This window comes from Ascaphus truei, chromosome 5 (assembly GCF_040206685.1).
Source record: "Ascaphus truei isolate aAscTru1 chromosome 5, aAscTru1.hap1, whole genome shotgun sequence".
Classification (NCBI taxonomy): domain Eukaryota; kingdom Metazoa; phylum Chordata; class Amphibia; order Anura; family Ascaphidae; genus Ascaphus; species Ascaphus truei.
In genome coordinates this window covers 294,268,451-294,281,041 of record NC_134487.1, presented here as the reverse complement: position 1 = coordinate 294,281,041, position 12,591 = coordinate 294,268,451, and the positions used below count along the sequence as shown (strand labels likewise).

Here is a 12,591-nt window from a genome sequence, read left to right as displayed (position 1 = left end):
TCGATCGGCAAAAATCCTGCTTCCCAGGGTTCACTAAACGGCTGCCTTTCAGTTTCAATCAATCAATCCTTCAGTCAGTGTAACTCAGCAGCTACAATGTACTACGGTATCATTACCTATTGTTTCAGTTTGAAGCTCAAACTGCTGGGAATACTGGCAACAAATTATCTCAAACAGGAGTGTTACAAAGATCTTGCACTGCTGGGGAGGTGTGCTAAAGCCTGCTATGGAAATCAAAGGATGCTCAGTATACAGAATCTCATTAAAATGGCATTGGGAATTTAATTATTTTTAAAGCATTTAATACTGCAGAACTGATTTATTTAAAAAAACACACATGTAGAATACTGCATGGTTTGCTCCTTCAACAAGTGCAGAGTACTTATTTGAGCCACTATTTTAGAAATATTTATACAATAAAAACAAAAATGGACAGTCATTTTAAAATATTTTTTTTTGTAAAATGGAACAACGTGTAAATAAAAAGCAGTGGTGCTCTGCCGTACCATAAACCCTCAGGCATTAGGATTGTTACCCTTTTGACTACCCTTAAATATTTTTTTGACGTGCCTCCCATTGATAACATAACAATGCCTCATCAGGAAGTTAGTTATTGTACTCAACGGAGAAATGTGTTACAGTATTTGTCAAATCCGCGTAGTGTTTCTGTCACTCACTTAAGTTGTATGTGGAAGACACATCTTAGAACCGTTGAGTAGCTGAAAGTAATATCTGCTATAGCAGACGATAGAGATCATCCACTGCATGCAAAGAGATTACAAACATACTGTGCCCATTTTCTGTGCGTGTATCCGTAAATGTAGTGTACAGTAAATAAAAAAAAATAAAAAAAACCACTTGTGGTGCATTTGCATGTCTGGAACAGGTCTGCATCCCGGCTTTCCCACGTTACCACTTACCAAACAGTGTTTCCACTGCAGCCAGGGATTCTGGGTAATGACATGCAAACAAACACTCACAGTGAGTCACTCTTTACTTCTTAGCCAGTAACTCTACTCACAGACAGCTGTATGTATATCCTCTATCTTTGAGTGCATTCATTGGGGAATCTTTTGTTTGTTTTAGTCTCTATATCCTCTAAGCCAGGGGTGAGCGCAACCTTTCCCCCCTGCGACCCCCTGCCTGCTCTCCCCCCGAACTCGAGCTCCCCCCTCCCCCTCCCAGGCTTGGCTCCGGCTTCAAATGTCGCAGCGGAGAAATGTGACAGCCGGCACCCCAATAGTCAGTATATACAAGTTGGTTCGTGTCCCATAAGAATTAACTAAAAGTACGATACCGTTCACACGTAATCAGCAGCCAGCACTCAGGTAAAGCAGATAAATAGATATGTAAAACAAGGCATAAAATTCCAACGTTTCGGCCCCAAAAACTGGACCTTCCTCAGCCTAACAACAGATAGTTACATGCGTCTGATACATTTTTACCCTGTGTTTTAAAATCTCGTTTCTGTCTCTACTGGGGACAGAGTGCGCTCACTCTACCGGGAACAGAGTGTGCTCACTATCAGTGTATTGGCACCTCCTGTAGCGCCTTCTGACCACAAGCTAGCGGTCAGACAGGCTACAAAGTGACACTTTTTAGATACAGAACGCTCCGAACAGACGTGCCTATGTGTATCCACTCCGCAGGACATTGTGTCCTTCACATCTGCCAATAACTTAAAACAAACAGATTATAAAGTTACCATTTAGTAGCTAGATCAGTGTAACAGGACCCTGCATTAACCCTATGATGATCAAGGGAGCCTGGTAACTGTATCACTGGCACTTTTCATATATTCTGCAAATGTTTTATACCCTTATGTGTTTTTCTATATTTCTTTTTTCACAAACAATATATCTTGTTATGAGAATGGCGCGCTTGTTTTTTTCCTACCCTCGCTACTTTCTGATGTGCTGAGCCATCTTTTTGACCAGCGGCATATTCTCACACCTTGAAATTTAGTTCCAATTCCAACACTTGTTGGTCCCAACTTCACTACTTACATCTCAAGTTCTCTGTACCAATTAGCACTTAGAACATGGCCACATTTGGTTTAGAGCTCTCCCGTTTGTCTCCTCATGAGTTTCCATGTACTATACACTTACTTTTATTTACACATGAGTAGAATAAAATAATGGTATACTGTACACTTGCAGCCACTGCACATCTGTTACACAGGGGGGGCCGGGGGCTTATAAACTGGAATCTTTTTCTCCTACTTTTTGATTTTGTCCGTAACTATCTCAGCTAAGCACCACCCCCAAAACATTATTGAATAGGCAGAGCGAGGGTATATGGTTTGTCATTTCACGATATCCTGGGTTGGGAAGAACTGCTCCTACAAGACTAGTCCCAATTAACTCACAAAGTAGCCCTTTGTAAACCATTGATCAATGTAACTGCCTCCTTTAGCAAATGTAATCACTTTAGAATGAAACCTTTGACTTTTCTGTTTCTTCGGCCACTAATGATGTTTTTTTGACCTTGATAAGTACAAAGCACGGCCTGGCAATGTCAGTGTTCCCACCTCTATTATCCCACTCTCTCTCTGCCAAAGTACAAATCAGAAGAAGGAGGGAGGGAAGAGGGGGGAAGAGTGAGGGAGGGAAGAGGGGGAAGAGTGAGAGAGGGAAGAGGGGAGAAGAGGGGGGAAGAGTGAGGGAGGGAAGAGGAGGGAAGAGGGAGGGAGGGAAGAGGAGAGCCCCCGGTCTGAGAGAGGCCCCCCATTCTGAGAGGCCCTGCTCAACACCCAGTAACGTCACAAAAAGAGGGGAAGCAAATGAACCCCCCCCCCCTCCCAAGCATCAGCTTGTCCCCTTTACAAACAACAAGAATATTTATAAATGCTTGATGCCGGATGCTTCCCGCCTCACTGCCGTAACTTCAGTTTGAAGCGAGGAGTAAAGCTACCAATATTATGGAAGGCCCATTTGGAAAAGGTTTACGTGACTGGAATATACACTGTGTAAGACGTGCTAACTTATTTAAAAGTGTGGGCGATATTCACAAGCATTGTATGGTGTCTACACTTATTACTGGCATGTTTGTTCCTCTGTACACTGTGAGTGCTCATTTGCATGTCATTACCCAGAATTCCTGGCTGCAGTGGGAGCATTGTCTGCCAAGAGATGATGGGGAAGGGCAGGGTTGCACACCTGTCTGAGACAAGTGAATGTGCTCACAAGTTGTATTTTTATTTGCTGTTCTTCTGTACAGAGTTTTGAAAACAAGAACTGTCCGGGGTAAGCTGGGACATTTCATTGCTTTGCTCAGGAGGAGCTCCAACCAGGCCTGGATTATGCATTGGGCACAATGGGTACAGTGCTCAAGGGCCTACGAAAAAGTTTTAGGCCCTGAAAAATTGATCATTAGAGGTGGCCAGTTACATACTGTATAAGGTAATACTACTAACAGTATTATAGACAAAATGTCGTAGTACCAAAGTATCATAGGGATATACTATATATATCTATGGTTATATTATGGGACCTATACATTGTATACAGTACAATACAAATATTTATCTACAGATCCATCTTGAGGGCCTACGATTATGAGAGTGCCCAGGGCCTGCAAAGACTTTAATCCGGCGCTGGCTGCAACAGGATATCTGGGTGTGTGCTGATTATGCAGGTAAAGCTTTGATTTCTGAGTTTTTCTCACATTTCTGAAAATGTCGCCCTTAGAATTACCCAAGAGCAGTGCTGCACTAATCAGCTGGAGGAACTGCACTGCACAACTGGAATTACCATTGCCAATGAGCGTGAAGACTGTGACGTACATGACGACAATTCCACCTGTGAAGCTAGGTTTGTAAAGGTGAGTTGGGCTGGTCAGTAGGCTGCTCCCACTGCAGCGTGGGATTCTCGGTAATGACATGCGAATGCATGCAAACTCAACAGCATGCAAAACTTCCACTACATTACCCACAATCCCTGGCTGCAGTGGGAGCATTGTACGCTAAGAGATAATGGGGAGACGCAGGGTTGCATGCAAATGTACCCACACGTGGTATTTTTATTTGCTGTACACTGTACAGTGGAGGCTTCTGTGACTTTTTCACTCACCATAACCTACTTTGTGTTTCATCATTAAAATATAACTTTTCCATAGACTGAGGACCAAAGGATTCAGTGCTTCCATTCTTTGTTTCGTTTTACTATGGACTTGCAGGATCCCTTTTACAGAAAGAGTAACTATGATGAAAAGGTTCAACAGCTGGAATCGTGTTGCTTGTTGCATGAAAGACACGACCATGGCCTTTATTTAGAATGCTGTTCAGTTAATGTACTGGAGAAAAGACCAGATCCATTTGAATGGATGAACTATAGTCCTAGTCATCCCATCACTAGTTGCCCACTTGGGCTAATAAAGGATTTTTATTTTCACATATGGACGGTATGCTTTTTGATGTTTTTGTTGTAGGGTATGTGTTGTGTGTTAACCCCTTTGGTGTCTGAAGGTATTCATTTGGAATGCACTGACAGCCCAAGGGGTTAAACAAATATATCCCAGAGAGTTTTGTAAGCAAGCCTATGACAAAACCCTCTGGAAGGACAGTGTTATATCTCCCACACCACCAAACTTACATCATTGGTGCCAATTAACATCGATTTCAAGGAGGTATCGTTTCTTTATATCACTAGCGTGTATTACCGCAGGGTAAATGCATTGATCATGTAATCAAAAACGCTGCATATCGCAACACATTTATGAATAAGTCATTCTTACTGAATGCGGCGCCAATTCCAAATAATATCACCGCAATCCCATTTTTAAAATTTTTTTTAATGTTGAATTGTAATGCTGTTATATTGGCTTTTGGTGAATCTGGTCCATTGAGTCGTTTCCACCGACTGCACAATGATGACCGTGAAAACGTGCCAAATATGCACACTTCTACTTTAACGAATTTCGGATTAACTTGTGCTTTTATTTTCTTCGCCTTCAATATGAATTACTTGATGGGAGAATCCGAAAACCTCCCTTAACCCCTCGAGTGCCAACACAACGCATTCACAGGCAGCACATGGGGTGACCATATCCATGCTCAACAATTGGAACAGCTTTTAGAACAACTGGCTTAATGCAGTAAATACGATTATTTTAGGAAAGGGACAGGCGCAGGTTTAGTACGTTGACTCAGCCTGCTAGAATGCCAAAGAAATCTCACCGGCTGAGTTACTTGGTAGTCATCACGGCCTTCCGGACACAACCTCCTTTGAAGCTTTCCCAGCATCTGTATCCTAATTACTGAGACAGAAGTGAGAGAGAATTGCAGCTCAGAGTTCAGACTTTAGACGGGCTCCGTGTTGGGTGTTTTTCTCTCACTCTCAAATCCTTAGTGGTCAAAACAAACTGTGAATTTCCTACATTTTGACGTGCAATAACGATGCACATTAGTTACATTTCTGTCAGTTATGTTTTCTAACTCTGACCCAAGTAAAATGTCATTTGACCCCTTTAATAATCCCCTTTGATAGAAAGGAGTTTGCTTTGCTTCTGTGCTCTTGTGTCCTTTCTACTTGAACCACGTGGGATCCCTTTAGTTAAACTGTATCGGGCGATGATCTTTAGAGAAATACATTTCCAGAATGCAGAATCCCGTGCTAATCAAGGTGTCAATTATCGAGACTGACTAACGTCAGAAATAAAATGGTAAAATATCTCTATAACAGACATAATAATAACTTTATTTCCTATAGCACTCAAAGCACATCACAATTACAGAATAGTGTGCGGTACGCAGCGCATAGGAAAGTTACAGACACCGTCCCTGCCCATATGAGCTTACAATCTATGCTTTTGTTGCCTGGGGCACAGGGAGATAAAGTGACTTACCCAAGGTCACAAGGAGCTGACACCGGGAATTGAACCAGGTTCCCCTGACTTATACTCTGCCATGGTTGTACAGTCGATGTCTTTACACAATGAAAAATCAGCACTTTTTTTTGGTTCAGAGTCACTGATTTTGTTCTACGGAGGTTGACATACTGTAGCCCTTGTGTCAGCTGTGGTCAGCCTTAATAAATGACCGACATGTCCTATACGGACATAGCAGATGTCGATGCGACACATTGCGTTAAAAAAAAAACATTTTAAAGATTGAATATGTCAAATGTCATTGCAAATATCGTGCTGGCACAATGCGCCGCGTTAACCGGAGCAATAACATCCGCTACATCTGCATGTTCTGTTAAGAATAAAGCAGCACGTTTTGTTTGTTCGACTGCAGGTGGGGAGTTTGGCACAACAGCATTTCATTCTTTTATTACTGCAATCCTTGGGTACACGTGGATTTCTCCCTATTTGTGCGGTTTATGTTTTACCCATAATCCTTTGTAACCTGGTATTTGTACCGAGGCATACTGTACCTGGAAGAAAAAAAAAATAGTCATGGTGATTCCAATGATGAAGTGTTAGCTTGTTACTGCCCTCTAGTGGATTGTATACATTAATCATTTGAAACACGTTTTGTTGTGCAGTGTTCGAGTAGTGTAGGAGTGGCCAACTCCAGTCCTCAAGGGCCACCAACAGTCCAGGTATTAGAGATATCCCTGCTTCAGCATAGGTGGCTCAATATGTGGTTCAGTCATTCTGACTGAGCTACCTGTGCTGAAGCAGGGACACCCTGAAAACCTGACCGGCTGGTGCTCCTTGAGGTCTGGAGTTGGACACTGCTGTAGTAGTGCTGTAGTAGTGTATTGGTCCTGCAGAAGAGTAGATTTGTCATAGGTTTTGTGATGCAAAGTTTTCAAAAGTATTTTATATACACCTTTTTTGGACACATTGCTCTTGTCAATGTTTGTTAAGTTTTATGAAGTAGTTATCACTTTATATGAAGATGTAACGAGGACTTTACTAGATAAAATAGTAACAGAGGAGGGAGAGGGAGAAGGGGGTATGGTACCTTTTCTTGGACCAACAAGTCGTTGGTATGTTACAAGCTTTCCCACCTCTCAGGAGCTTTTATTGGGTCCTACCCTGAGAGGTTGGAAAGCTTGTAACATATCAACTACGTGTTGGTCCGATAAAAGGTATCATACCTGCTACTCCCTCTCCCTCCTGTGTTACTACATGGAAGAAAGGACCAGCACGGAGACCCACACTTCTTTGCTCAGATAATATACACATTTTGTACAGAAATGCAACATATCAATGAAGATTAATACAATCCTCACTAACTGAAGTTTATAGCTAGCCTCTTTTTAATTACAGGTTACAGTTTGATGCCATGCAGTTTGTATTTAAGGCAGCAACGCCGCCTACTCGACCGTGCGCCCGAGGAGCCCCCGTTTCTTGAGATAGTATCAGTTTTTGCTTGCAGAGTCTCAACCCAGATTCAGAACATACAGACGGCAGCCAAATCCTGCAAGCCAATAGGAAGCTGCAGCAGATGACGTTGTGGCTTCCTACTGGATGGCGGCCGGCCCCACCTGTTAAATTCCAGCAGGAAACTAAAATGCTATGTTGCTCCGATTACAGTCGCACTGTTCAGCTCAGGGTGAACCCCCCAGTTCGAGTTCTGTATGCAACATGGGCAGGATTGCTGCTCTGTGCTTTTAATGGTGTCCCTATGCTAAATGACATAAGCATTACATGTTAATAAAGGGAACGTAAAGATGCCAGTTATGGACTAGGGAAGGGAATTTTAACACTCTTCCCATAGAAGTCAAAATGAACATTGTACACAATAATATGTATCTCTCTACACTTCCAGCCACCCGCAGCTTCTTCATAGGGAAAATAGAGGCACATCTGCAGTGAACCACCATTTTTATTGCCCACCATTGATTACCCACAGTAATACCCCTGTATTGTTTTTCCTCACTGCTTGGGTGGTCCGCACTGTTTCCTACCAGGGGGTTGGAGGGCATAATGTGGTGTTAGGTGTTCTCCTTTTTGTAGATTAGCAATACATTTGTATCTGGTCTCCATTCTCCAGTCCAAGGTTTGCCGCCATACTCCCTACCATGTGGTTGCATGTTCATCTTCATGGATAGACGTGATCTGGCCCAGAGAGACATTGTGCCTATTACTTGTAATAGCACAACATGTACAGCGGGTCTGCAAATATATCTTGGATTTCATCGGGTTCTTATCAACGGTTTGTTGAAACCAACAGAACAGATATTTCAGATGCAGTCCATTAGCAAAGTTGCAGTGACTTTGTGGTACAGGTAGTGTCACACATTGTATACTATTTATTTTATTTGTTGCTGTTACATACTCAGGCATTTCAATGTTATCCTAGCACAGGGGTAGCCAACTCCAGTCCTCAAGGGCCACAAACAGGTTTGGTTTTCAAGATATCCCTGCTTCAGCACAGGTGGCTCGATCAGTCTCTCCTTCAGCACACTAATTTAGCCACCTGTGATGAAGCAGGAATATCCTGAAAACCTGACCTGTTGATGGCCCTTGAGGCCTGGAGTTGGCCACCCCTGTCCGAGCATATAGACTGCATATTTAACGTGTGACTGAAAAGCGTGTGCTGCAGTTTAGTAAATAATCTTGGTGGGGTGATCTAGTAAACTCTTTGCCGTTGACTCTTCCTGCGAGAGTGCAACAAGGTCAACAGCAGGGCCTTGCAAAGCTTGTCCCTCTGCCCACATTGCGAATGTTTGCTCCGACAGAGATGCTGCAACTGCTGCATGCTGGGACGGAACGCTCAGATCCGGGGGCAGAGCTGCGAGCAGAGCGTGTTCCTGGGCTACCAGTGCGGCCAAGTGTTCAGGGCCTGCTGCGTGAAAGGCCAAGACGGGTCCGACATGCCCAATCGGGACATCAGTAGGGATGAAGGTACCAGTGCCAAGACCAATAACACAGTGTATCGTGTGGTTTCAGGCTGTAAACTAAGTGAAACCTTTGATCTTATAAGGTAGAAATGACTTGGAAACAGCACTATGCTCAATTCAGAAATACATATTTTTGGGCATGAAAATAATCGGTGTTCTGTTCGCTGCTTCTAGTCCTTAAAGCAGGTGATGATGCCTGGGACAGCCATCACAATAGCTATGTTCCGAATTCAAATTTTTAAAATACATTTAATTGCCTGTGATGTTCATTTGATGGTTAACTTCTGCTGCATTCCTTGTAGGGTGATTTTATCATCTGTTCCTGAAAAACACACCGGCACACTAGACATAGCTACGGCTAGAATGTGATAACCTTGAGAATAATGACATTTAGCATGTACTTCTGTCTATAAAACAAAGTCTTAACCTCGTTGAAAGAACACCAATGAACTAGAGCAGTATTGTGTTGTTTCCCATTTTTATTAGTATATATATATATACAGCAAAAAGAAGAAAACAGGGGCACTCCTAGTGTAATAAAGGTAAAACAATGTCATGTGGCTGGCCGCACAATAGAAAGTGCCCACTCACAAACGCAGCTAGAACTTCAGCACTTGTGAGAATAATCTCAAACACCAGCCCTGTACACAGCTCCTCGTGGCTCCAGTTGTACCCTGATACCTGACGCTCCCCGCACCCGGATGTGGAACTGGCACCCCGGCGAGATTATTCTCCTAGCTGCTGATGTTCTAGCTGCGTTTGTGAGTGGGCACTTTTTATTGTGCCCCATAACATTGTTTTAACTTTATTACACTAGGAGAGCGCCTGTTTTCTTCTTTTTGCTGTAGATATCTATGAGGGATTGGTGATTCCTGTGTCCAGGCTGCAAAGACTCCGGAGGACTGTGTAGTGGGACTGGTTTTTATTATCAATTTTATAATTTTTCATTTTTTATTACACATTTTTTCATTTATGTTGGTTATATTTATATGGAGCAATATTTTAATTGTGTTATTGTAAGTTTTTTTTAGTAGATAACCTGCTCTATTGGTAGATCGAATATAGATTACAAATTGTTACTAGTCACTTTATGGTTCAAGTAGATATTCTTATTTTGATATAGGTTTTCTGTGCTGGACAATCTATTGCATGGGTTTGTAGCAGGCGACACTTTTTGTTCCCGTCTCCCTTGAGATATATATATATATATATATATATATAATATCGTGGTCACATGTGGAAACCTATTTTGTCTACTAATCTGTGCAAGAGTGAACTTCTCAATAACAATAAAATATCTGACTCAGTCTTTCTTTGCCCTCAGCTAACATCCCTGTGATCCCCCATACAGACAATGAAGATCCATACCTACATAATCGTTGCAGGGGTGAGTCAGGAGTTTTGGTTGCTTTGGCATATATGGCTATACGACCCGTGGTTAGTAATATGTGTTGGGTCTTCTGTAATTGGTTCATTTCCGGTAGTACCGTCAAGGCTCATAAGAAATAATAGCACAGATTTGCAGAGATGGTTCGGGAGAGGAGCTCATGCAAGGAGTAGAGCACACAGGAGTAAAGAGATGGAAATGATGCAATCTGGCTACATCCAGTTATAGGTTTTATAATCCCCATTCTCACCCAATAAGGACAATTGTTTTTCAATATCTGAGAACAGCAAGGTACCGTGGGAATGAAAACATTAAAATATTGAGTAGAATTGCTTCATTTTATTCTATTGCATTGGCCGAATGTTTATGTATGGAATTTTCGAAGAGCTGCATTGGCATCTGAAGGGTAATTGCACCAATGAAACCAGTCCTGGCCCATGAAAGCGTCCTGTGTCTGAATGCCCCTGTGTGACTTCCCTGCTGTGCAGCCCGGGAGATGCGCTGAATGGAGCCTTCTGATTGTGAGCAATACCCGAGCCCTGATTTATTTCATATCACGAGCTCTTTCATTCTCAGGTGGGGGGCCGTGCAATCAGCGGTGTAGTGACACAGGCACCAGCGTGGTCTGCTCCTGTTACTCTGGGTACCAGCTCCAACCAGATGGGGTCTCATGTGAAGGTAAAATAATTGCATAGGTTGTCCTGCTGACTGTAATTTATCATGTGATGCTATACCACATGGCGCCAGAAAAATCCTCATGGCCCGTTCAATTGAATGATGCAAAAAACAACAGGACTGGCGCTCTTATACAGTGCAGTGAATAACTATACAAGAATTGTGTAAAGAATATACAGTATTTAGAAATGAATAATGTGCTAATAGTGACACCCAGTGGTAAACTGTAGAAGTGCACTTGGTGTGAATAAAGATTAATATTAAAGTGAATAAACCAAACAAATATACAATAAATGTAATGAGCGTCCCACTCAACCAACAACAGAAAAAAGTCTTCTTATTTCCTCACAGGTAGTAGCAGAACAGGGTGAGGGAGCGGGGTGCGTGATATATAAAAAACAGTTTTTTTTCAATTGAATTGCCTGTAAGGCAGGGGTAGCAAACTCCAATTCTCAAGAGCTAACAACAGGTGAGGTGTTGTATTGTATTGTATGTCTTTATTTATATAGCGCCATTAGTGTACATAGCGCTTCACAGTAGTAATACATGTGGTAATCAAATAAATAACAGATAATATAAATAACAGATCATGGGAATAAGTGCTTTAGACATAAAAGTAACATTTCGGAAGAGGAGTCCCTGCCCCGAGGAGCTTACAGTCTAATTGGTAGGTAGGGAGAACGTACAGAGACAGTAGGAGGGAGTTCTGGTAAGTGCGTCTGCAGGGGGCCAAGCATTATGTATCGTGTTTAGAATATCCACAGTGCTATTCATATGCTTCTTTAAGCAAGTGTGTCTTAAGGTGGGTCTTAAAGGTGGATAGAGAGGGTGCTAGTCGGGTACTGAGGGGAAGGGCATTCCAGAGGTGTGGGGCAGTCAGTGAAAAAGGTTTAAGGCGGGAGAGGGCGTTAGATACAAAGGGGGTAGAAAGAAGACATCCTTGAGAAGAACGCAAGAGTCTGGATGGTGCATACCGAGAAATTAGGGATGAGATGTAAGGAGGGGCAGAAGAATGTAAAGCTTTAAAAGTGAGGAGAAGAATGGAGTGTGAGATGCGGGATTTGATCGGAAGCCAGGAGAGGGATTTCATGAGGGGAGATGCTGAGACAGATCTAGGAAAGAGTAGAGTGATTCTGGCAGCAGCATTTAGGATAGATTGTAGGGGAGACAGGTGAGAGGCAGGAAGGCCGGACAGCAGGAGGTTACAGTAATCAAGACGGGAGAGAATGAGGGCCTGAGTCAGAGTTTTAGCAGTCGAACAACAGAGGAAAGGGCGTATCTTAGTTATATTGCGGAGGAAAAAGCGACAAGTTTTAGAAATGTTTTGAATGTGAGGGGCGAATGTGAGAGAGGAGTCGAATGTGACCCCTAGGCAGCGTGCTTGGGCTACTGGGTGAATGATTGTAGTTCCAACAGTAATGTGGAAGGAGGTAGTAGGGCCAGGTTTGGGAGGAAGTATGAGGAGCTCTGTTTTAGCCATGTTGAGTTTAAGGCGTCGGAGGGCCATCCAGGATGATATAGCAGAGAGACATTCAGAAACTTTGGTTTGTACAGCAGGTGTAAGGTCGGGTGTTGAAAAGTATATTTGTGTGTCGTCGGCATAGAGGTGATAATTAAACCCAAAAGATGTTATTAGGTCACCTAGAGAGAGTGTGTACAGAGAAAAGAGAAGAGGTCCCAGGACAGAGCCCTGGGGTACCCCCACAGAGAGATAAATAGAGGAGGCGGTGT

The 12,591-nt window shown here is 42.8% G+C and overlaps 1 protein-coding gene across 2 annotated transcripts in view; it reads left to right on the top strand.

Moving 5' to 3' along the window:
• The window catches only part of FBLN1 (fibulin 1), a 108,199-nt gene that overhangs the window by 28,352 nt on the left and 67,256 nt on the right, over positions 1–12,591 (top strand). For both annotated transcript variants that reach the window (XM_075602743.1, XM_075602744.1), the window contains exons 3-6: positions 3,690–3,822; positions 8,637–8,802; positions 10,123–10,185; positions 10,762–10,863. In XM_075602743.1, coding sequence (XP_075458858.1) covers positions 3,690–3,822; positions 8,637–8,802; positions 10,123–10,185; positions 10,762–10,863 — 464 coding nt within the window. The remainder of the gene's footprint in view (positions 1–3,689; positions 3,823–8,636; positions 8,803–10,122; positions 10,186–10,761; positions 10,864–12,591) is intronic.